The sequence below is a fragment of the Diabrotica undecimpunctata genome, chromosome 2 (genome assembly GCF_040954645.1).
Source record: "Diabrotica undecimpunctata isolate CICGRU chromosome 2, icDiaUnde3, whole genome shotgun sequence".
NCBI classification, from domain to species: Eukaryota; Metazoa; Arthropoda; class Insecta; order Coleoptera; family Chrysomelidae; genus Diabrotica; species Diabrotica undecimpunctata.
The window spans coordinates 45,528,618-45,555,328 of NC_092804.1; the positions used below are offsets into that span (position 1 = coordinate 45,528,618).

The following is a 26,711-nucleotide window of genomic DNA, read 5'->3' on the forward strand; positions in this document are numbered from 1 at the left end:
AAGAGGTGGACAGTGGCGTGATTGTGCTTTCTTTATAATTAACGGCACCAAACCGTTAACGCTGCGCTACTGACAGAGTGGATAATTATGTAAACAAGGCGCTCGGAGCGAATCGGTACGAAAATAAGGATTTGCGCTGGTTGTTCGAAACTGGCGCCTGCTGTACCATTTAAACATATCTGTCTACTAGTTCTGTTTCCGACAGAGTTACTCTTGTGCATTCGCGAAATACCAAGTTTGTCATCTTCTTTCTGTGTCATATTACGTCCCCTTAACGTTGACAATTACATTGGCGAGTTTTTCATGGTCTTCAGCAAATCAAAATAATTGTTCGATTAATTTGGTCTCTTCACTTGGGTCTAGTTGTTCTGTAACCTAGCATCAAAGATATTTAAAGTGACTAACCCTCTCAATGTTTTGTCGATCTATCTGTAAGGAAGCATGGTCGTGAGGGTAGCGACTGAATATCATAAATTTTGTCTTAGAAGCATTTATTTTTAGACCCATTCCTCCTGTCGTGTTTACACAAACCAACAACTCTTGAAGGCCCTGGAAACTATCGCATAAGACAGCAGTGTCGTCAGCGTATCGATATTATTATTATTTATATTATTCGATATTAATCAATTCACCATTGATTTTCACTCGAAAGTACTTATCTTGCAAAGCCTGTTTGAAAATTATATCCGAGTAGATATTGAATATCAGAAGGGATATAATGCATCCTTATCTGACACCTCTTTGAATGTAACATTCGTTTTATTGACTCGAACGACTGATTTCTGCTTCCAATGTAAGTTTTTTATGATACGTAGATATCTACCAGCAATGCTTTTGGATTATAATATGTTCAAAAGTATTTTATGTTATACCCTATTATAAGCCTTTTCGTAAATGATAAAAGCCCCATAAATATCTTTACGTTGATCGCGACACTTTTGGAGAAATACATTTAAACCAAAAAGTGCCTCACGAATACCCAGCGCATTCATAAATCCAAACTGGGTTTCATCCAGGTCTTTTTCGCAATGACCTTATTCTTCCATGAATAATGCGAAGCAAAATCATCAATGTGTGGCTCATCAGACTAATTGATCTGTATTCGTCGCATCTTTTTGTCCACTGCTTCTGTGACCATTCCTCGGGTATTTCACCAGTAGTATACACAGTTTTTAATCATTTTAATTTTATTTTTTAGTTGTACAATTTCTTAAATAAGATCATAGCTTACAAGTTATCTTAGACACAAATCATCAGCGAAGTGTTAATTATTCAATCTCTATTATATGAATATAGATTTATTCCTACGTTATCCAAGTCATATTCCAAGATGGCCGTGAATATCTTTGATATCATTGTGTCGCCTTGACTGGTACACCTTTCGATATTTCTTGTTATTATCTGTGTAGAGCCCTATGATTGTGGTTACGTTTTTGTAAATATTGCAAATGAGTTGGGAATATCTCTGGTCAAGACTGTAACTTAGTGCTTTTAAAATTGGTGCAAGATTCACAGTTTCACATACCTTGCGTAAAATTGCAGTGTTTTTCGAACACAACCTTTAGACATTGTAGATGGTCGTTTGTTACATATTCTACAATAAATCCAGTCTGTTGTCGTAATTGGTAGAAAGCCAACTTTTTTTCAAATCTTGCAATAAATATTAGTGAAGAGTTTCTACAGATTAAGCTTGAGATTAATTGGTCTGTAATTGTCTGGGTCAGTAATGTAATATGTTTTGTGGAGTAGAATCGTCGGTGTATTCTTTCAGTTCAAAGGTAGTGTATGTTGGTTCTCCTAATTTCACAACCTCGATGATAATGTCCCCTCCTTGTTTTATATATTACTTTTTCTTTTATTCAAAGCATACTTAATTTCTTCTATACAGATCTCTGGTATGTCTTCTGATGTCTGGTTTATCATAGGACAGTGTCTTGTTTACTGAATAATTTCTTCTCTATTAGATGTTATATTTCCACTTTTCTTACTAAGTTTTGTTATTGAGTATTAAGGCCAACATAAAATATATGCAATTATTAAACTGTGGCAATAAAAATATACCAGTAGTAATAGAGTTTGTTCTTTGAGTTAAATGTTATATCACTTGCGATCCAATATTGTTTATCATAATTATTAGAACTACAAGTTCATTTTTTGACCTTTTTAATATGGTTTCTATAAATTTTTATAATTTTATCTTTGCTAATTATCATGAATTTGGTTTTATTTAAGTATTTCTTTTTAAAGGTGTTGAGCAAACGGAATAGACTCAGCTGGTTCACAGATGGATCTGTGAAACCAATCTCTTGGTTTCTATATATCGACCCTTTTAGCAGTACCATCACTATATGCTTAGACAGTCAGGTAACGATAAGGATTCTGGAAGCAACCAAAGTTGGCTCCAAGCTTGTTCTGGATTGCAGCACGATTTTAACTGCCGTTACGAAAAACAACAATGTCAGAGAGCTTCTCTCAAAGAGCTTTCTTTACTACTTGATTGATAGTGAAGCCATTAGTGCTAGGCTCTCAACGGGGCCTTCTTCGAGTCAGAGTCCTGCTTAATCATAGGGATTGTTTCTTGACAGTCTTCAAGCTCATTGGCCATTGCAGACTTAGACGGTATCTATATCTACCCAGATTAGTGAATAATCCAAAGTATCGCCTGTGTGATGGGAAAGACGAAACATCCTCACAGGTTCTTTGTCAGTGCTCAGCCCTGACCTATCAGAGGTAGGAAGTCCTTGGATCAAGTTTATCCAACCGAACGTGTTTAAAATGATCCCTTTATAGAAGCTTGTGGTTTTTGCGAGGCAACAGGTCTGTTTAAGCAATTACTAGGACAACATTGGTTTGCTTGTCCTTAGTGAACAAAAGACGGCTTGGAAGAGCTGGGCCTTGTGATGCGCCGGGAACAGTGGGGATGCTTATATGCTGTAACTCTAAGGACTTATACCCTATATACCCTTACCATTATATTATGGTGTTGATTAGTTCTTCATATTTCTGAATTTTGCGAGGCAGTTCTATGTTTCTAACTCTGTCAATTTTCCTGCAAATCTGATATTCTTCCTATTGAGGTTACATAGCTAACGATCTGCAGATTACCACTTAAAATTCATCTTAATAAGATTACAGCAGAACTGGTCAACTAAATACTAGGTATCAAAATTAAAAATGGTTATTTCAATTTTGAAAGCAAATTTCAGGTATAAAACTTATAAATTTCGCTATATAAAAGTACCTCTTTTTTAATATCGGGTGCGGATGCTGCAAAAGCATTCTGGAAGCAGAAAAACGTAAAGAAATAAAAATTTAAAATTGTTAAAATGTTTTAATATAAAAGCCTAGCATCTACATTCTTATTATTGTCTTGTACATTTACATGAGTCATAATACACAAAAAAATACTAAAAAAAAATTAATCACAGATATGAGGAAGTAGATGGATGTCTTTTGTGGCAAGAGATTAACAAGAACTTTTGAGATTCAACAATGATAATTTAACTACATAAAATATTATCTTCTTCGTGTCATTATATTTAATTGGTCCACATGTTACGATAGCAATGAGGATGCATTATGGTTGGGTAAAAATATTTAAAATCTCTGTTAAGCATACAATTATAATTAAAAAAAAAGGAATAGAATGAGCCAAAATCTTTTCTAATCAATCTGATTGATTACCAATATTGCACATTACTTATCGGATTTACCTACTTTGTGATCAAGTGGTTTAATTTATGAACTAGATCTAGGCATCTATATAATACTAATATTTTTCAGTCTTTTTTAATCAGCTCGATATATCTTTATATTAACAAGAGTATTCAATAAAAAGAAAAATCTCTAATAACGCTTATTAACAGAATTGAAATTAATGATATGTGAAGATAATTTCATCATTTTGAATATCATAGCTGTTGGAGGCGCTCAAATTAATGGTTTACCGAGAGAACATTGTCCAGAGGAGTCCTTCAAGTACATGGATGTGGATTTAGACGAGAAAAGGAAGCAGTAGAAAGCCCAAAACCTACCAATTTTTTGCAGTAGGATGAATCTCAATCAATCTTTTTGCATTCGATTCGTAAGAGCGTTAGGAAATTTTGTGAACTAAAGTGATGATTTCGAAAGGAAAATTGCATTATTGACCAAGGAAACTGCATTTTCCAAAGTGCATTTCGAAGTGATTCGAATGATAAATTTATAATTCGGAAATATTGACGGAAATGAATTCAATATTACTACTTGGGGGGTTTTTGGTGTCGCTGAACACGAATGCTATGACGGCGATAGTCTCCGAGGTACTTGGTACCAAGATGAGTAAAATAGTATATAAATTTTAGAATAAAAACTAAAAATTAAATATTTATTTACTGTGTAATCTAACAGCATATTTGTATTCAGCGACCCCAAAAACCCCCTTATATTTGAACTCATTTTGTGTCGAATTTCCATAAAATCCCGGAGACGAGCCCCGCCCTAGGCACCAGGTGCCTCGGAGACCATCGCCGTCTTGATATTCGTGTTCAGCGACCCCAAAAATCCCCGAGTAGTAATATTGAATTCACGTCTGTCAATTATTTGGACTTTGCACTTTGGAAAATGCATTTTCCTTGTTCAACAATGCAATTTTCATTTCGACGACATCACTTTAGTTCACAAAATTTATTAATACTCTTAGGAATCGAATGCAACAAGTTTAATTGAGATCCAATTGCAAAAAATTGGTAGGGGTATTGTTTCATTGTCTCGCCTAATTAGCTTTAATTTAATATAAAAATGAAACAAATATTGAATAATGAAACAAACGATTGAGCCATTAAAGTATGTTTCCGAAATACAAGTCCGATTTTGATAATGAATTGTATCTGGGGAACATCGGAACTTAAACGAAATGTTAATGTATTATTGGAATGTTTGAAATACGTTGATATAAACTATACTTTGATGATCAACGTCATGGTAAATATTACAATAAAATATATTAAGATCTTATCACGTAGAAATAGGTAATATTTATAAACATTTAGTACTTTATTTTCTTAATAGTGAGCAATTTTCATAACCAGTATCACTCTTATGTACTAGTATATTATTAGATTTGGAATGTTTTTTAACAGGTACTGGTCGCCAGAAAACTGATTTTCTTTTTTAATTGAAAAATTTTGACGTGAGAGATTCATTTTAAATAAACGATTGACTCAGCCATAGCTTTTTACTGAATAATACTAAGGATGATTAGATTTAAGGGTAGGATCTTCAACTACATCATAATTAATATCCATATCTTCATGGAAGATAAAAAGAAGAGATTGAGAAACATTTTAATTTATCACAATCTGGAAAGTACCTACAGGCAACATTAGAAGAACATAAAAATCATGAAATGTGATTTGACGGCCACAAAAATATGTATGTACAACACAATGTACCTATTGGGTAGTCGACATGTCTCCAAGATTAATTTTATTGCTAACTTTTCATATAGCTCTCTTATGCTCAAGCAAGTCCTTCAGAGCTTCCTTTAACACAGTTGTCAGCTGCGATATCTTCTAATAGTGAATCTAAATAATTAGTTTACATAATTTAAATTGTAGTTATAATATTATAGCTGCGAATTTGGATTTTATACTATGTTCGAAACATTATTGGTTAGCGTGGGGCTTGAACCAACTACCACACCCAATGAAGTGAGCACTGCCAGTCAGATGAGATAGCGAGCCCGTAACATGGTAGTTTTCATGATGTATGTCTCCAATTATGACATACGTAAAAGTAGATATAGAAAGAACATGATACTGTATGTAAAAGAAATAAACAGACTGGGCGTAAGAACGAGCACGGAATGGAGAAAAGTGCACAAAATTCGTATAATGCGGATAGGATATAGGATCATCTTTAACCGTATTTAAAAGAAATGCGATAAATATCCAAGCCGCACAAAATAGGGCTTCAGAAAGATATGCAATCTTGGAGCTAAGGTTAATGGCTGAGAGATATTTGTAGGTAAAAAGAAACCTCTATATCTGCTTTGTTGATGAAAAAAGCTTTTGATCGAATCGAACATCAGAAATTCTGTAACAGCTGAGGTTAAACGGACTTGATGTCACTATCATTTGTAACCGTATTGGAATGACAGAGGATGCATCCGAACAAACAATGATAACACTAAATTGATAAACATTAACCAAGGAGTAAGTCAAGGGTATGTTCTGTCCTCAATTCTTTTTAATGTACTTGTTGAATATATAATCCGTTCTTCGCCAGAAAACTGTTCGAATGGCATTGTGATAAACAACGTAAGGTATGCAGATCATACGGTGATCATCGCAGAAAATAAAAAACAGCTCCCAGAGACTAATGAATATACTCACAGGAATCGGGTTGGAAATTAATACCATAAAAACAAAAACCGTTAGTTTTCAAGCCGAGACTTACAAGCCCACCACAATCTTAATGTTAGTGCCAATGGAATCAATCTGCAAACCGTTCAAAATATATATGTCTGGGTAGAGAAATAAACTGCCATCTGGACAACTCAAAGGAAATCCAGAGAATAATTAAAATCGCCAAAGCAGAATTCATGAACACGAGAAACATATTTTGCAAATAAAATTGACCATACCAATAAGACTGAGAATACTAAAATGTTATACGTGGATGTACAAATGAATGAATACTCGCCCACATCGGAGTTGGGAAAACCTCATATCTTCCACATATAATGCGCCACAAGGAATACGAACAACTAGAACTAATTATTGAGGAAAAAATTGAAAGAAAACGGTATAGGAAGAAAGAAAAAATCGTAGCTCAAGAATATAAAAGGCTGTACTAGAATTGAAGAAAATGCTCTCATATACCAAGCCCACAATATACAAGGAGGAGGATAGAAAGTAAAGGATTCCACTGGAAGTAAAGATTAAACTAAATAGTATATGTTAACAAATTTTTACTAATAATAACCTTGAGTTTACTATATTAAAATATTTTTTCCAAAAAAAAAATAAGTTTTTAGATACTGTTAACCCTGATAACTAAACGTGTTAGGTTTTTAAAAGATATTGATTGGTACGTATACGTCTAATATAATATTACTTAAATTTTTTCTTAGACAAATCGTTCTAAAAATATAAATTTATGTAAATTAAAGATGGTTTCAATCGAAAAAAAAATTATTACCAAGCAGAATATGTTTCATGTTTCAAATTCATTTTTTTTTTAATAAAAGAAATGGGACTATTGATTTGTATGATACTAAGGACTGAAGCTGCCAATAATTTCGATCACAAAATATCCAAGATGTTTTTATTAAAATGTTTTTAACTAATATTTTGGCTCATTCTACTGACTAGTAATTTATATTTTTAAAATCATGTCACTATAGTAAAACATAAAATTTTAAAATAAAAATTCTCTTTTTTATTTTGAGAAACATTACTCAAAACATATTGCTTTTTAACCAACCATTAACAAACAACACAGTTTCTGATGGTAACTGGTATATCGTCATTATTGAAATTATTATCACACATACTATCATCATTAGTATCCGTAGTAGTACCTTGAATGCCTACCTGAGTTAAACTGCCGCCGATTTTGCCCTTCTTCGGACGAGTTTCGTTCAGTTCTCGGGACATTGTTCGTAGCCAATCTCTGAGGCCGGATAAGCTGTGAAATTCTGAGTTTGGCAGTCTTGTGAAAGGATTGTTACCGGTAAGGTCTAAGATGGAAGCACCCAGTGACCTGCCCACCTAAAGGGAAACATTGAAATTGTGAAATACTATAGAATATAATCCCTCATGTAACCATTGAAAAACAATTATTAGTTAATGAATATTCTGACAGTAGATGAACATTTATTTTATAAATAAAACAATAAAAAAACGCGTTCTATGACCATAAATGGTACTGTTAAATTTGACACATCATCTTATTTTGTTAGCACACTTACAACGAATTTAAATCCAAAATATGAATTTGATCAAAGTCTGTTTTAGTTTTGGATGGTTTATCGCCAATAGAAATTCATCTCCATAGTTGATGAAAATGAATGAATGTATGTATGTACACCCTCGTTATCCATAATAAAAAAAGAGCAGCGAAATTTAAATATAATCGTATATCGGTTGATGATCTATGTGAAGAACGGCTAAATAAAGTATGATACACAAACGATTTTAGACAAAAATTAATAGGCCTAATTAGCAAAACAACGACATATTATTCAAATTTAAATAATAATTGTTATTTTCCCCTTTTGACAACACGAAAGCTAATCTAAAAATCTGATAGCGTGTAACGTTATAAAACTCACATGTTTGTTGTTTATCTTCAAATAATTATTTTAACTTCTTTTGATTTTAGTCATTTGTTACTTTTTGTTCAGTTTTACTATTTTTGTTCTAAAAATAGTTGGAGCTAAACTTTTCTATCAACTTGATACTATGTTTAATCACCATTCTTTAATTAAAATTTTCTTCTTCTTCCTTCTTGTATGTAGACTTTAAAGTCTGTTTCTTCTTCAATATTAGCCTCCTAAATTGTTTAAATTATCGCAGCATCTTTTTCTTGGTCTGCCAATACTCTTCGTCCATTTGGTGATTTATCTCGTGCTATTCGTACTATCCTATCCTCTGCCATTCTAATGCGTTCGTTCCACTCCTGTTTCCGTTTTGTCACCCATGTTTCGGCCTTTAAATGGAAATTTCTGAAACTTGTATCACTTGTACTAGTATCTGACCTTTCAGGTCCAATTGACATCTTAGTAAATTTGCTGTTATGTTATGCATTTTGTCTTTTTTGGAGAAATTAACATGTTAAATTTTCTGGCGAATATATTAAATTGGTGTAATGTTTGTGAATAATTTTCACTATCAGAGAGTAGTCTAGTGTCCTCTGCATAGCAGATTATTTAAGTTGTTTTTCTGCCATTTGGTATCCTTTTTTAGTTATTACTTCGTTTATTATTTCATCCTTCTATGATGGATATTAAAAAAATTAAGCATGTTCGGTAAACATATTTGGGTATCAATCCCAGCACCCAAAGCTCAGAAATTGAGTAACAAATTAAATTTTGGAATATTAAATAATTTTGTTCAGGAGTGTATACATTTGAATGGATAGTGAATTTCGGTTCTCTCAAAATAGTAATAAAACAGGCCGACGTGTCCTCAAGAACAATAATATTCCCATAAATCTCGAGGAAAATTTTTCAATTATTGTATCCTTCTAGTGATAACATACGGTGTAGAGACAACTACGTTGACTATAAAAGCCGCCAATAAAATGAGAGTAACACAGCGCGCAGTAGAACGACTTATGCTGGGAATAACTTTAAAATATCGAGTCCGCCATGAAAAAATATATATAAGAACAAAAGTAGAGGATATAATACACGTCGCTTCCCTGAAGTGGTCTTGGGTAGGACAGTTGCCAGACAAGATGATACCAGGTGGACTAAACTCGTACATAGGAGACCTAGGTTACATATGAGAAGTGAGGGTCAATCCAAATCTTCTTGGACTTGGTAAAAGAAGAATTTATTTCCATTGCTTATTATAAATTCTTAAATTTTTACGAAGACCTTAAAAAAGCTATAGACAACAACAAAGAATCCAAAATAATAATAATGGGAGACTTTAACGCCAAAATTGGAAGTAAGATTGAAGACTCTGAAAGCAAGATTGGAAATTTTGGATTCGGTACAAGAAACACAAGAGGAGAAAAACTCATGGAATTCCTGGAACATAAAACATGTATGTTATGAATACCTTCTACAAAAAGAAACCTAACAGAAAGTGGACATGGGTCGCACCGAACTACCAAAAATGAAATAGACTATTTTCTCTCAAACAACAAAGGAACGAGAACTTAATAGAGCGAGTCATTGAAAACAACAGAGGCTTAAAATGTCTAAGACCCGCACTGGGAGTTCAAAAAATTATCAAAATTAAAGACGACAACCATAAGGAAGAGGACAAATATAAAATAACGATTGTCGAAGACTTTTACACATCCTTGTACAGCTCGCAAGGCCAGTCTAATGAAACAACAAAGGAGAACGCCAAAAGAAAAATAAAAAACGTGGGATCAGAAGTACTACCAAATATAAAGGGATTCGAAATAGAAAGAGCTTTAAAAGAGTTAAAAAATAATAAAGCTCCAGGACACGACGGTATAATTGCCGAGCTCTTGAAAACAAGCAAGACATTAACAATCCCTGTACCAACAAAGCTATTTAATAGATGTCTCCATAATAGCAAGATCCCTAAAGACTGGAACGAGAGTCTAGTAATACTCTTACACATAAATGGGGACAAATGTGATCTACAGAATTATAGACTTATATCGTTGCTGTCAAGTATACAAATTATTTATGAGAATTATTAACAACCGGTTAACCTACAAAATGGACAATTACCAACCGGTTGAACAGGCTGGCTTCCGCAAAGGATATAGTACATCAGACCATCTGCTGACAATGAGAACATTGATAGAGAAGGCAAATGAATACCAGCTACCCGTATTTCTTGCCTTCATCGACTATGAAAAGGCGTTTGATAGAATCGAGATGTGGGCCATAGAACAAGCTATTAATAATTGTAGAATAGATTCGAGATGTAGGCAACTAATACATAATATCTATGAAAATGCAACTATGATAGTACAACTAGACGAAAATACAAATCCCATCCCCATTAAGAGAGGAGTGAGACAAGGAGACGTAATACCGCCAAAGCTTTTCAACCTAGCCCTAGAAGACGACTTCAAAACTACAAATTGGTCAACCTATGGCATTAACGTTAATGGCAACAAGTTAAACCACCTCAGATTCGCTGACGACATAGTGATTATAGCGAGCACATTCGAGGAACTGCAAATTATGATGGGGGAACTAGCAGCCAGCTCCCAATACGTCGGCCTAAAAATGAATACGAAAAAAACAAAAATAATGACAAACACATATGACCCCAGACGTATAACTATAAATGGCAGTGAGATAGAACAAATCCAGGAATATATCTACCTAGACCAAATCATGAGACTTGACAAAGAGAACCAAAATGCGGAAATTACTAGAAGAGCAAGACTAGCATGGGCAGGATATGGAAAATTTACTTGGATACTTAAGAACCGCAAAATACCCCAATACTTGAGAAACAAAGTGTTCAACCAATGCATCCTTCCTATCATGACATATGGATGTCAAACCTGGACCCTAACCAAAGCAAACATGAATAAACTAGCCACAACAGAAAAAACAATGGAAAGAGCAATGTTAGGTATACGACTGTCAGATAAAAAGAGGAACGACTGGGTAAGATCCAAAACAAAAGTCGAGGACATAGCAACAAAAATTGCCAAACTTAAATGGAGCTTCGCGGGCCACACTGCTAGACAAAAAGACCAACGTTGGAATACTACAATACAACATTGGAGACCTTACGAAAGTAAACGACCAAGAGGAAGACCACAGATGAGATGGGTTGATGACATTAAAAGAATAGCCGGAACAAATTGGAAATATGTTGCTCAGGATAGAGACCGATGGAAGGAGTTGGAAGAGGCCACTGTCCAAACATGGACGACAGAAGGCTAAGAAGAAGAAGAAAAAGAAGAAGAAGTAGAAATTCTTAAATTAAGGATTTAAAATTTATCACTGACTAAATGCGAGATTATAAAGTATATTTAAGAAGTTTATATATCACAATTGTTTCTTCTACAAAATGTGTTTTAAGGGTGGGTCTATTCAAAATGTGTGCATTGTGTACTGTATACCAAATCTGTTTTATTTAATAAACAGAGACAGTTTTGGAAAATCTCCATAACGTAATTTGTAAATATGCTTTATGAACATTCCCTAGTTTTTATATTTGAATTGTGTACATGTAAAATTCACGTTCTCCACGTTTCTTAACTTTCGGAAAAATGAGAAAAACTGTTTAATATTGAAGGCCATGAAAATTTAATTTAAAATTCCGACAATGTGAGTTTTGGACCAAAATGTGGTTAACTGTGAGTTTTGCACAAAACTCTCATGGATAATGTTAGTTATGAAGTAAAATATTTGAACATTGCTTTATTTATACTTTAACTTTAACTAAATTAAAAACTAGAACAAAAAAGAAATACGGTGATTTATAATGCTATGCTATTTTAATTTAATTTCTAACACATAATTAAACTTATTTACAGTGCTATGATGTTTTACTCTTTAAAACAAATTATTATTCGTTTTGTAAATCAGACTTTTTTGATTGTTTTAGATACACTGCTTAGAATAACGTATTTTTAAACATTAAGGATGTTGACTTCTTCGATGTGTTCGCAAACTGACTCAGATTCTGCATTGTCAACAGCCCCATCGATGACATTTTTTTAGAAGAGTAAATCCTTATTGTCCCTCCACTGGTCCCCGTAATGCTTCTTCAACAAGTTGTTGATGTCAGCTTTCTTCACTGGTTTGGGTTCATGTTGAAAAGCAGTTTTCCCGGCTTAGATAGAGACTTTCCGCATCCATGTCTGACTTTTATGTGTACTTAACCCTAACGGGAACATTTTTATATTTAGTTCTTGTCCCTTTTTTTTAGAATTTTTGAGAATAAGAACAAATTCCCATTTTTTAGAATAATCCTTTTGCAGGTCTCCAGTTTAAAATGCAATTTTGCCGGTTTCTTCATGAACACATCTTTTTCTTTCTTTCTAAAGACTTCACAGTCTTGGTCAACCTTTACTAGTTGCAACCTTAACAAGATATATGATAGATATTGATAGATTTGAAGAAAGCGTTTGATAGAGCGAGAATTCGGGACGCGATACATTTATTATACGAAAAGGGAATATCACTAGATTTAGTAAAAACCATTGAGAATATATATAAAGATAACATAGCTATGGTAAGATGTAAAGGAAAACTATCGCAACGTATCAAGTATGAAACTGGCATTAGACAAGGAGATTCGCTGAGCCCATTAATATTTAATCTGATAATGGATGAAATCATAAAGAAAGTTAAAAAAAAGAAGAGGATATAGAATGGGAGAAAAGGAAATAAGGATAATATGCTACGCCGACGACGTCATAATAACAGCCGACAATGAAGATGACCTACAAAGATTAATTAAAGAATTCGAAGATACGGCGCTCATATACAACATGGAGATCTTAACAGAGAAAACTAAAGCGATAGTGATATCAGCGGAACCGAGAAGATGTAAACTAGTCGTAAATAACAAAATAATAGAACAAGTGATGGAAACTGAATACTTGGGAATAAAACTGTCAAGCTACGAAAAAGTGGAAGAAGAAGTACAAAAACAAGTAAACATGGCAAACAGAGCAGCAGGATGTCTCAACAACACAATCTGGAGAAACAAATACCTCACAACGGAAACGAAAACCAGGATATATAAATCAACAATAAGACCGATAATGACGTACACAGCGGAAACAAGAGCAGATACGGAGAAAACACAAAGACTACTGGAAACAACAGAAATGAAAGTCTTACGAAAAATAACAAACCAAACTCTAAGAGACAGAGTAAGAAGTGAGGAAATACGAGCGAGATGTGGTATAGAGGAAATAAACGCGTGGACCAAAAGAAGAAAAGTGGAATGGAATCAACACATCGAAAGAATGACAGAAAATAGAATAGTACGAATAGCAAGAGACAAATCGTCAAATGGAAGAAGATCATTGGGACGACCGAGGAAAAGATGGTCAGACAACGTCAATTGAGGCTAAAAACCGAAGTAAAACAGGCATTTTGCCTATTTATAAAGTAGGAAGAAGAAGAAAAACCTTAACAAGCTTATGTAAATGCAACAAGTGAGGTAAACAAAACATTACCAGAGTGACGACAATCACATGATGCGCCTTACGCACTCTGATTGGTCGAATTGGAGAATGTGAATTTTGCTGCAAATCATCTGTTGGATAATGTGACTTATGTGTCGGAACTTCATTTTCAGTATGTTTTTCGATATTAAAATGTGAGTTTTGGTTCAAAATATTATCACGATTCGATTCGTCTTTAAAAGACAAATCCATTGATATACATAACTCAAATCTATGAAAATTTAGAGAATGTGAGTTTTGCATCTACACAATTCATGTATCTATAAATCTATGAAAAGTAATCACAAAGTGGACTTAATAACAGGATTTCAACAGCTCGTTTATAATGGTATTTTGTAATATTTGAATGTTAGAAGCGCTCGAGCAATCTTTTTTTACTTAAAAAAAGCTTGCCGACCAATTTCTTGTTAATCTAGGGTGATTGTCTAGTTAAAGTTATACTGTACACTTCAACATGGACGTACCCATTATAAAATTAGTACAAATATTTTATTACTACTAATATACATTAAATGTCGAATGAAGGAGACGATCTGGAACTAATGGAAATAAAAGAAAATGTTATTCCTTAAAAAGCCTCTGACAATGATGGTGACAGGAGAAATATTGAAAAACGACTTTCAAGAACAACAATAGTTAACGTAATTAATCTAATAAATGCATCATTTAGATTAAAATATGTTCCAATATAAGGGAAAATAACAGAAGTCATAATGATAGCACAGACAGGAATACTACAGAATGAAGTATTATCTTACAGATCCATATCTCTACTACCTGTAGTGTCGAAACTGTTTAAAAAACTAAAAAGGTAGTGCAAGACTTTGATAGAGTATGGCATGAATACCTAATTTATAAATTAAAAACATCATTTCCAATACAACACTCTCAACTATTAGAATTCTACATCTTAAATATATTCTATAGAGTCAAACAAGAGGATGGGTACTTAGAACTAAAAGAGATCAAGCCAGAAGTACCAGAAGGTAGGGTAGTAGGACCGATAATTCACCAATAAACTCTTTTTTTTTAAGATACAATCCATTTGCCATATCATATCTTTCTCAATGAAGATCGTTTTTGTAGTTAAATATGGCTGCACTAATTGAAAAGAAACTGAACTAAAAGGATGTCATTAGTTTGTCATTCGCAGATGGCCCAGCGAACATAGGCCTTCCGTAAATAATTCTATTGCTTCCGGTCTTAAGCAGCTTGAATTTAGTTGTGCTCGATGCGTTTGATGTCGTTCAAACATCTTGTTAGGAGATGTTCTCGATTTAGACAAACATAGTGTCTAGGTTTCCATTCTAAGATTTCCTTGGTCCATCTTCCATCTCTGACTCTGGCAACATGGCGTGCCCGATTTCATTTCACCATTTCTTTTAACTGCGTCTGTAACAGCAGTTTTTTCCCTATCTATCTGATTTGAGACTCTGTCTTTAAGGGATACTTTCAACATATTCATTTTACTTATTACTTTTTAGGTAAGGGTCAGTGCTTCTGCTCCATACGTTAGAATCGGAAGGACACAGTGATCAAAGAACTTCCTTTTCAAGCACATGTTAATATCTGACTCTAAAGACTTCCCTCAGTTTTCCGTAAGCAGATTGGTCATTTATTATGCTTTAGAAAAGTTAATTTTAAGGCGAACTTGTTCACAAGAGCTCTGAAGGTCTTGAAGAAGCTGGCATGCATGATCTACCCAGTCTGCAATAAGGACTATGTCGTTTGCAAACATCAAGTTTTTCAGAAACTCCCCATTTATGTTGAGTCTAATATTTTCTTAATTATTGTTTCTTAAAGCAGTCTGCAACAAAGCAGTGAATAGTTACGGAGAGATGGTATCTCCTTACCTAATACCATTCTCCAAGAAACATGTGTCAATGATCAATAGACACATATGTATACCCATGATCAATACTGCACTGTGTAAGCGCTCTTAACATTGAGCTTTGCGGTATTGAGTCAAATGCTTTCTCAAAGTTTACAAATATTATTATCAATAGCTTGTTATTGGCTCAACTTTCTCTATAGAGGACTTTATTAGTTGTACGCGTTCCAAAGCTACTCCTAAATCCGGCTTACTCTAGTAGTTGGTGGAAATCTAGCTTAGATCCCAGTAATTATTCTTATAAAGAACTTATATAAACGATCTATCTAAACAGCCTTCTAGTAACTACTCTTACAGTAAATAATAATGTCACTTGTCTCTCGTTTTCTTTTGTTTTTTCTAATCATCTTTCGTTATCTTTTCTTTGTCGCATTTATTTTTTATTTTTGCTTTTCCAATTCTTGGTAACCCTGATTAGGGCATGTAAAATGTATAGAACGATTAGTGCATTTAGTGCGAGCATTCAAGTATTTGTGAGAGCAAGAGCAGGACGTAAATAATGACTAATCTGGTGCTAAATCGTAATATTGCTATTGATGGAAACAATATTAAGGACTGTGGCGTATAAATACTTAGGGCATGGAATTCGGTTGGGCTGAGATAACCAGACATATGACTTCCTACGCCACATAGGATTAACCTATGTATTTAAATCGGACCTACCTATATGCCTCAAAAGGAAAATCTTAGACCAGTGTGTGTTACCTGTGCTCACTTATGGAGCGGAAACATAACACTCACAAAAAAGGTAGTAAACAAAATTCGTGTGACTCAGAGGGCTATGGAGCGCCAGATGTTGGGTGCCCCACTAAGAGATCGAATTCCAAACGAAGAAATACGTCGTACAACAACAACGACAGACGCTATCAAAAAAATCATGTTGCTAAAATGGAATTGAGCGCCAGACACATCGCCAGATTATCAGACACCGATGGACAAAACGTATTGTCGAGTGGAGGCCAAGACAAGAACCTATGGAGCAGAGACCACCAACCATATGGATTGACGACCTGAAACGTGTTAACTGTAACTGGATGCAAGCCGCACAGGACAGAGACAGATAGAAAGAACTGAGAGAGACCTATATCCAGTAGTGGACGTGTACACGTTGATGATGATGAGAAGATAATATCTACTTAAAAATCATCATTTCATATTTGAAATGTTAAAGAACCAATTTAAACTTAGTTTACTAAATATTGTCCCAATTTAATAAATAATATATTTATTAAATAACTTACCTCTTCAAATATTTGTGGTGTATACTTGGGTGGTACAGGAATGGTGTGCATTCTTCCGTGAGGTTCCCTAATTGTAGGAGGTAGAATGTTAACCAGTCTGCCAGTATTGTAATTACATTCGAGGGTATAACTTTTAATAATTCCAGTCAACGATAACACAGCCACTCTACCGGAACCAGCTCTACTCATTCCGTCTCTTTTATCCCTACAAAAAGAATATATTAGTCAGTTTACTCAGCTTCGAAATATTTTGACGGAAACATACAACACACAAGTACCTACCGCACCTTATTAATACCTGAAATAAACTTTCTGTTGCAGACTTCTTTAATTGAAAAAAAGAAGATTAAACATGAATAAGGGAAATCTATATTCATTAATTTTGATTGACTTTCTATTTCTAAATATTAATTTATAGACAACTAAATAAATTAGAAAATAAACATTTAATCCTTTGTTTTAATTGATACAGTTTTACTTTGTGAATAAACTGCATGTGAATAATTGTTTGCTTAACATTACAATTATTAATATTGGCTATGAGCACAAGAACTTGGTTGTATAGTAACTTTCAGCCACTTCTAGCAAAATTTAACAAACAGCAAAAAAATAACTCTAAATTTACTAGACAGTTCGAACTGGGGCACGACTCGGTGAGCAGAGTATAAATATCTATTGGATCTCATAAAAATAGAAAGGGTGAAATAAACAAGACCATTAACACAATCACACCAGATCAAATCAATATATCACAGCCCAGAGAATGTAGACGTAGAAGTAGGCCAAAAGTTAGATGTATGGATGATAGGCTGGCCCAGGATCATTTCCTGTGTTCCCTATCTTCACAGTAATATTTGCTGCTGCCATTCACCAGATAATGATATAGAAAGGATAATTTAAGTGTTAAGAGGAAATTTCGGGTTAAAACGGAATTTCTCCTACTTAAAACGAGTTGGGAAAGAGTCATGGCATATACCTGAAGTAGATCTATATTCCACCAGGATCGTAAAAGTGTCTACAAACCAGAGATGTAATGATTAATGTTTATTCGAACAAAGTGTTTAATGGGATATTTATAAAACAAAATGGTATTAATGTACGAAAAAATTAATAAGGCCATCAAATACGCTGATTATTGTTATTCCTAGCGAAAGATCTCAAGATCAAGGTCTGTTAAATTGTGTGGAAAGTTAATTTGTATATAAATGTGAGAAAAACAATTCGACTTTCGGTTACACATCATTCCCCAACTTACGGATGACAAACACTTACAACATCTTGAATAGGTAAATAACGTATATAACTGGATACGAGTTACATTCAGAACAACGAAACCCTTACCCTGAAACGACAATATCAATTTATAATAATTTCTGATAAAATGATTGAATGGTCAATATGGTCTATATTCTTGAATGGTACAGAAATCTAAACGTTAAGGAAGGAACATACGCGAATAAGCGTGAATCTATATAGCCCCAAAAAAATTTCACTTAGCGAAAAATAGAGTTGGTTTAGCAACATCAGAAGGACCCCAACTACTTCAGAAAAAAAGAGACTAGAATTAAATAAAAGTATACTTACTTCAGGTACATATTTCTCTCTGTAAAATTACACGCATGAAAGTGGAAATTGTGGTTATTCATACTCATCAACTTGGGTAACAACATGCACTCCACGTTCCTGTCAATATCGTCGAAATGGTTGCCATACATAAAGATACCTTTCTTCGAGGCGTGCCCGTGCAAATCAATATACAAAAAGAGGCCGGACTCATTCGAATTTATATCACCATGGGCTCCTACTACTACCTTCTCGAACTGTACTTCTTCTTTACTCGGCGTGTGTTGTAGTTGTGTTCCGCAGTTTCTACAAAAATTGTGCCCTGAAAGTAACAACAGATTAGATTTAACTTTTTTAAACGGTTCTTTTATTTACAAATTTACTTTACACTTTGAGTGGAGGTAATTATATTCAAGTAATACTATATACCAAACAGACTCTGAATCAGATATCACGTTAGAAGAAATTGAAACTAATATAAAGAAAATATCACAGCATTAAAGCTCCTGAATTATATGTACACGAGACGTACATCAAAGGACTAAAATACGAATCTACAAGACCGAATAGTGAGCTATGGATGTTAATCTTGGATATTGACGCAAAAATCTGTAAACCGTATGGGCATCATTGAAAGAAAGGTACTGAGACGAATACTAGGTCCTATAAAGGAAAACAACAGGAGGAGAATCAGATACAATTATGAAATATATAATATATAAAAAGAACCACCCTTTATCTTAGTATCATCGCCTACAACGTCTTCAATGGAGAGGCCATCTATTTAGAATGGAATAAAACAGGCTTCCGAAGACACTGTTGAATGCAAGAATGCAGGGGCAGAGACCTATTGAGAGACCGAGAAAACGATGTGGATGAGGACGGAAGAAATATTCTACAGCTTATAACAAATGAAGAGGTTTGCTGAGGGACGCCAGGGCTCGAATTGGGATGTACAGCTATAGGATGGATGTAATATGTAATTCCAAATGAAGTGTTGGTGTTGGTGTGTGAAAAAATGAAAGAAACTGGTTTAAAAAACACTTACGTTACCTCGTATAGACAACCGCGAAATGTTTGTAAAACTTCATAATTGTTCCTCTGGATAATAAAGGTTAAATCATAGAATGCTATAACTATAGACGAATTTCAAGAGAATATAACCTCATATATCTCTCTCTGTTCGTAGATTAGAAGTCCGATAACGTACAGTGGCATTTGCTTTAGCCAATCCTTGTTAACACAAACATCCCGAATCACCTGGTTAAACTAGTCCAATATTTGTATGAAGACAATCACAATGACTATTATATTATTGCCAAAAATATTTAATCCATGACATGTATTTAATCCATACATTCGCCATATGACATGTAGCGAATATATAAAGAGACTGATTTTAGATTAGTAGGAAGGATGTATTTCAGTTGGATGTATGATAGTTTTATATCCCAAGATGAGAAACAGCAGGCATTTATACTAAAAAAACTAAAGGGATAGAGAGAAACAAGGACTACGAACATATTCAAGACTCCGAACATTCATGGATAACAAGTGGTTTTATATATTATGATTCATCTTCACTAACAACGGAAGAAGAACAGCAAAATCGACGACGTATACAGATGGGAAGAAACTCTATCTCCCACCTCTCCAAAATATGAAAAAACATACATATGACAAAAAACACTACAGTATATTCAATATACAGATGCACTGGGAATAAACAGAATCACGCTAAGACACGTAAGAAGCCATAGGCGTACGGTTTTGCTTTCCTATTAAATTATTAACACTTAGCAGAGTTGCTACTTGTTTTAGGATGCTTGCGTTTCAGTTTTTTGCAAGTGCAATTAATGAACGTTGCTTGTTAATTGTTGTATTTATTTTCTACTTTTATTTCCTAAATTGGTTATTAGTTTTTAAATAACTATTAGTATTAATATTTATATTTTATTCTGTCAAATAAGTATGATGTTTTATAGATACTTATGTTCATATAATTATTTTTAAATAACGACAGGTTCAATTAATAATAGGTATACAATAAAAAACAAATATGTCCAGCACAGATACTACTGACGAGGGTTCCGAAATAACTCTTAGTCAAAGACAACGAACAAACAAATGACATTTTGATGTCAAAACGAAAGAAATTATTTTAAATATTTATAAGTGTGACATAGAAGAAAATCCTACTCTAACAATAGATGAAGCGGTAATAAGAGTTGCACATAAGTCAGGTGTGAGCAGACGAAGTATTTATAATACTCGTATACTCAGAGAATATAAAAATACTCACATGTTCAGACCCAAAAGTTAGTCGGACTCGCAACACAATAATCGATTTAGTAGACAGAGCTAATCGTACTGCCATAATACTCATAAGAAAAAAGGTGCATGCATTTTATTTTAGAAACGAGATTCCTACTGTGAACAAAGTTTTAAGAGAAGTTAATAAGGATAATGATCAGCCTACTTTTAAAAGAACAACATTTTATAAACTTCTTAAGACGCTTAATTTTAAGTATTAAAAACGATAGAGGCAGAGCATGTCGTTAGAAAAAGATGAGATTGTTTTGTGAAGTAGGGAATATATAAAGAAAATTAAATCTTACAGAGATGATGGTCGTAAGATTTATTACCTGGATGAGATATGATGAGATGGAATAAAATTCAGTGACTGTTTTAGATAATGCACCGTACCACTCAAGGAGAGTGGAAAAAATAACGACAACCACGTCTAAGAAAGCGGATATTCAAGATTGGCTACGATCAAAAAATATAAGTTTTGACAATTCTAAAAGTTGAGCTTTTGACTATTGTGAATAAACATAAAAAAGAATACACTAAGTTTATTGTAGATTAAATGGATAAAGAAAAATATCAAATAGTATTGAGGCTTCCACCATACCACTGTGAGCTCAATCCAATTGAGTTAATTTGGGCAGACTTAAAAAATTATACTGCAGAAAAGAATACTACTTTTAGATTCTCAGATATTAAAGATCTTTTTAATGAAGGAATCGCGAGTATTACATTTATAAAATGGCTACAACATGTTCAGCAGAAAGTCGAACAAAAGATGTGGGATCTTGACAATATCATTGAGCCTCAAGTTGAACCACTGATAATTAACGTAGTTAATCAGAGCAGCACGTCAGATTCTGATTCTGAGTAAAATATTAATTTACACTTTTATTTTTTTTTGTTTTATTTATTATTCAGATATGTAGAATTTTTTTATTTTTGACGAATGATTTTTTCTGACCTTTGCATAGGTTTTTACTTTGAAACTTCGTTTGCGTTAAAAAACGAATTGGGTGAGATTAAGAGCTCAGTTCAGGATTGGCAACCCCATTTCAACCGGAAGCTCTTAGATATTACATTAAATTTTATAACATTTTTTACAGAGGTTAATTTTATTAATTCAATACATTACAATAAAGTTCACATTATTATGTTGTTGGAAAACTTCATTCTAACGTTTATTAATTGGATTTCATCTTTGTATTCTTCTGATCATAAAATATAAATAAATAAATTCAAGTAAAAGGGGAAAATCCCAGTGGTTGGCTGCATACCATAGTTAAAAAAACTTACATAGAAGTAAAAACTTCTTGTGTATAATGGTATATTTTTTAATAAAATATACCATTACACACAAGAAGTTTTTAATTCTATGTAAGAATAAATTCAAGTACGTACAATTCCTTGGCGCACGCCCTTGCTTAACAGTAACACCGAGACCACAGAGGTCTAACTAAGTTACAGTAAATTCTTCCGCGTATAATGACTTCTAAATGATACGGTATGCTGTTAATTCCTAGTGTCAGTGGTAGCTTATGCTACAATGTCTAGTAATATAATTTATGAGGTAGTTTATACATGGTTAAAATCATGATTTGTTAGTGCTCCTACACCTTTATAGTATATTTAGTGTAAGATCAATCTAGTGTAAACACTTGTTTTCCTAATATTTAGTTATGCCTTCGAAACCTAGACAATTCGAACAGCAGATAGGAAAATATTTGATACAATTGAGATATGATGAAGTAGAATGCTTCGAATACCTTTGACATTCAGAAGAACAAACAAATATGTCTGTTTTTGCGGAAATTAACAATCCAAAACGTCTCTCCAGTTACATATTTTCAAGGACAATAACAACTTTCGGACTTATCACAGGTACCAATAATATGGAAAGACTAGTAGTCTTTTGATTGAAAATCACATCAAAGTACGCTGTGATCAAATTAACAAAAAAGGAATAAAAAATATATATACATTAGATATACTAAAAGATGTATTTCATATATCTTTGGTAAACATTATTAAAATGGAACAACTTACAATTAAAAAGATTGTGTTCCGGATTTTACCAATGTTTCGGTATATCCGGTCAGATAAGGTTAATTTTAACTTTGTATTAAAACCAGAGGGTCATAGTCAAAATCGGAACATAAACATACGGCGATATAAAATATAAAGGGAAGTGCTTCTAAGGGAAGCCTCTACTTTTTAATGTATATTCGAAAGAAATTATGAATAAAGCTCTGGAAAATTAAACGGCCAGCATTAAAGTCAACGGGGTACTGATCAACAATATTCGATACGCAAACGATACAGTAATAATTACCGATAACTTACATGATCTGGAGATATTGATGGGCAATATATCAATATATAGTGGGGAGTACGGATTGTCGCTCAACGTTAAAAAACCAAAGTTCATGCGTATTAGAAAATCAAAAATGATAATGAAACTTTAAGCATTGGAGGCAAACCGATAGAAAACGTAAAATACCATGTTTTTTAGGAACATTAACATCTGAAAGTAACGAATACTCTGCAAAGACCTCGTAACAAGAATAAAGAAAGCACGGGCAAGTTTTATAAGAAGGAAGAGAGAAAGAAAAAGAAGAATAAACAACTGTCAAAGAAAGAAAGCTGCAATACTTGGGGCACATATTGCTTAGTGAAAGATACAGCATCTTACTACTTATCATGACAGGAAGAATAGTGGGCAAAAAAATATCGGGAGAACAAGATGATTCTTCGGAGATGAAAATGGCGAGAAAACGGAATATGAATAAAAAAAGAAAGAGAAGCTTGAGGGTGGCGACATGAAATATAACAGACCCACAACATACGATTTCTACGCCATCCAAGAAATGAAACAACAGAGAAAGGACAGCATTGGCTAGGCGAATATATTTTTATTTTATTTTATTGGAAGCATAGCCTTCTTATCGCGAGCTACGGACGAAGCAGTGGATCGCGCAAAGGTATGATAAAATAAAAACGACTGAAACGCAATAAAACAACTGTAACGAAAGATCGCGCGATCATAAACTACGTGAAGTAGTAAACGTAGTCCCATGCATCTTTCTTAATAAAATAAAATACACCGTGTTAAAATTTGAAAACAGCGCCGAGTCAAATTTTGTTTTGGTGCGGGACATTTAGATCGTGAAACGGAACGAAATCGGTGTGAAGTTTGTTCTATTGTGGAACTAAGCGGGCAACCACTATTTTGATTAGTGCTACTAATGCGTCTGCTGGTGAATCCCGCATCTCAGCTGCTGGTGAAAATGTTGCAAAAGTTACCAGATCCATATTTATGTCTAAAAGGAAGATTATTTTATTATTTTACTATATCTTTACCGGTTTTTGAGAAATACGTTAATGTAAAGCTTTTTTTCTGAAGTGCAACGTTACACTGACTTTTTTGTAAGGCATATAATTAATATTAATTACTTTAGTTACTGCAAAACTACCAACTTTTCAAAGTATTATGTCAACCTAAAATATCGGTTGTGATAATTAATTAGTACAAGTAATGTTTTTTTGTTTTTTATATTTAATATGACTGACTTTAGTGTCATAAAATTAGAGTCTTATCAATACTGTCAAATTAAACTTAACAAAAATAACACAGTCCAACGATGAAAAAACTGTTTTGATAAAATTACCTCTATTTTATGTATTTTATCATATATTATTATATATTATATAAAACCATATTACAAATGCTGTATAACCCACCATTCTTTCACCATGTAACATTTAAAATTGCATAACTACATTTTATTTGGTTTAACGAGCAGAGAAATCTAATGTTACTTGGTTGGTAGCACTGTTAATGAATTGTACAACACTCTTTGTTCTTCCTCTTCATTAAAAGTTGTATAGTTAATTTTCAGATTTGCAGTGCCTATGGTATGGAGAGAGCAAAAAAATCATTCAAATGATTGTTACTTTTGTACTTTCGATTTTCCTGGATAAAACTCCAAAAATAAGAAAGTGATTGTTTATCCTAACCTCCCGTCTGCTATCCGCCCGGTAGACCATGGACCTGAACTGCCAGTCCCTGAGCCTTCTCTACGTATTGATAACATTTTAAATAGTAGTGAATCAGAATCTGATGAATGTGGTCCAGGAAGTGATGGTGAATTTCAGTGTAATTCAGAAAATTTAAAACCACAGTTGTTTACACAAGCTGCGCAAGATTTGGGTTTAACAAAGGAAAAATCAGAATTGTTTGGCTCAAGATTAAAAGAAAATAATTTATTGTCGCCTGGTATACTTGACATTCCAGAATGTAGCTTCGACTTTTTAAATAATTTTAAACTGTTTGTACTTGTTTAGTGTAGTGTTATGTTCAACTTTATGTTTAGTTTTATATGTATCACATTCTACAATTGTTGGATAGCCCAAAATTGATGAAATGCCCCGGAAGATACTATAGGGAGCGAAATTACTTGGGCAAGATTTAATTAATAAAACTGTGCTCGATATCTGCCTTATATCAATTTATTTTATTATTCACTGGATAGAAAATTTGTTTTAGTTATTTGCATTCTAGTGTGATGTTAGTGCTTCTTAAAGTTAAAACAATAAAGTTATGCCCACGAAGCTTATGAATTCTAGATTATATTCATTTTAATAATAAATTACTTGTGCTATGTGTCCAGATCTACAACTATTCGCTACAACTTTTCGAAAACCGTTACATGCAAACAATATTCGAACCTCCAACAATCCTACCTAACGCAGTATTTAAGTTGAAAGAAGGAATAATGCTAGATATTCCAGGCATGGTATCTTCCAATTTAATTATGTTAGTCTTACATTTTGTGCACCACGTTTGAGGGATATTGTCTTCGTTTAAAGATATTCGAGAGACTTTTTTTCTTATGGCATCGTCTTTAACGTCATTTTCCGACCCTTCTGTTTGGGAACCTGGCAAACATGTTTTGCAATTATCACATTTCGGGATATAGTCTTCTTTTTCGTAGCCAAAATGGTAAAACCTAAAAATCATATAGTTAGAGAGAAACTAGTAAACAACTTATCTGTAACAGTGATTCAAATATCAGATAAATCAATTCATCAAAAAAATCTGAACATTCTTTACAAACTTTTTATTTATAATTCTTATCCACATACACTGATCAAAAAATCCTATTTAACACCACATCTATTGATCCATTAACAATTCAAACCACTTTAACATAAATCAACACACTACATCCCAAGGACAGCAAAAATTTGCTTCATTGATATACGGTAAGTATATCAAAGAAATTACTCTAACTTTAACCAGAATATTTAAAAATGTTACAGATGTAAAAATTTCAAATAAAACAGTTCTAACCATAAAAAAAAGTGTTCTCAAGATTGAAGGATACATCCTAAAGGATTAACAACAAATATAATCTACAATATCCCTTGTACAGATTGAAATAAAGAATATATAGGACAAAGTTCAAAATCCATAAAAAATCGGATTAACTCCCACAAAAGTGACTGTAGATTATACCCAAGAAGATGCACTCTTGCCACACATGTACATGGTAATAATCACACTATGGATTATAATTCCTTTAAAATCTTAGGTGTTGAAAGTAACTATAGTAAGAAAATATTTCTAGAAATGGCTTTCATAACAGAGTGTGATAATTGTATCAACAAAAAATCAGATATTAAACATTTGAGTGAAATATACTCCTATTTACTAGCCTTGGACCAGAATAGAACCAAAGTTAACAGGTTTGCCTAAGATCTGTCGCTTAATTTATTAATAATGTTATTATAATCAAGTTAAACAGAATTACGTAAAATTAAATAAAATTAAGCAAAAGCTATAC

General features: G+C 33.3%; 1 protein-coding gene across 3 annotated transcripts in view; it reads right to left on the reverse strand.

Annotated features, from left to right (window-relative positions):
- LOC140434494 (cytosolic carboxypeptidase-like protein 5) overlaps positions 1–26,711 on the reverse strand; it is a 77,372-nt gene that overhangs the window by 33,956 nt on the left and 16,705 nt on the right. For 2 of the 3 annotated variants that reach the window (XM_072522799.1, XM_072522798.1), the window contains 4 exons: positions 25,609–25,874; positions 18,580–18,880; positions 16,996–17,200; positions 7,578–7,754 (listed from right to left, as the gene is read on the reverse strand). In XM_072522799.1, the coding sequence (XP_072378900.1) occupies positions 7,578–7,754; positions 16,996–17,200; positions 18,580–18,880; positions 25,609–25,874 (949 nt within the window). The remainder of the gene's footprint in view (positions 1–7,577; positions 7,755–16,995; positions 17,201–18,579; positions 18,881–25,608; positions 25,875–26,711) is intronic. The other variant, XM_072522800.1, reaches the window with a different exon arrangement.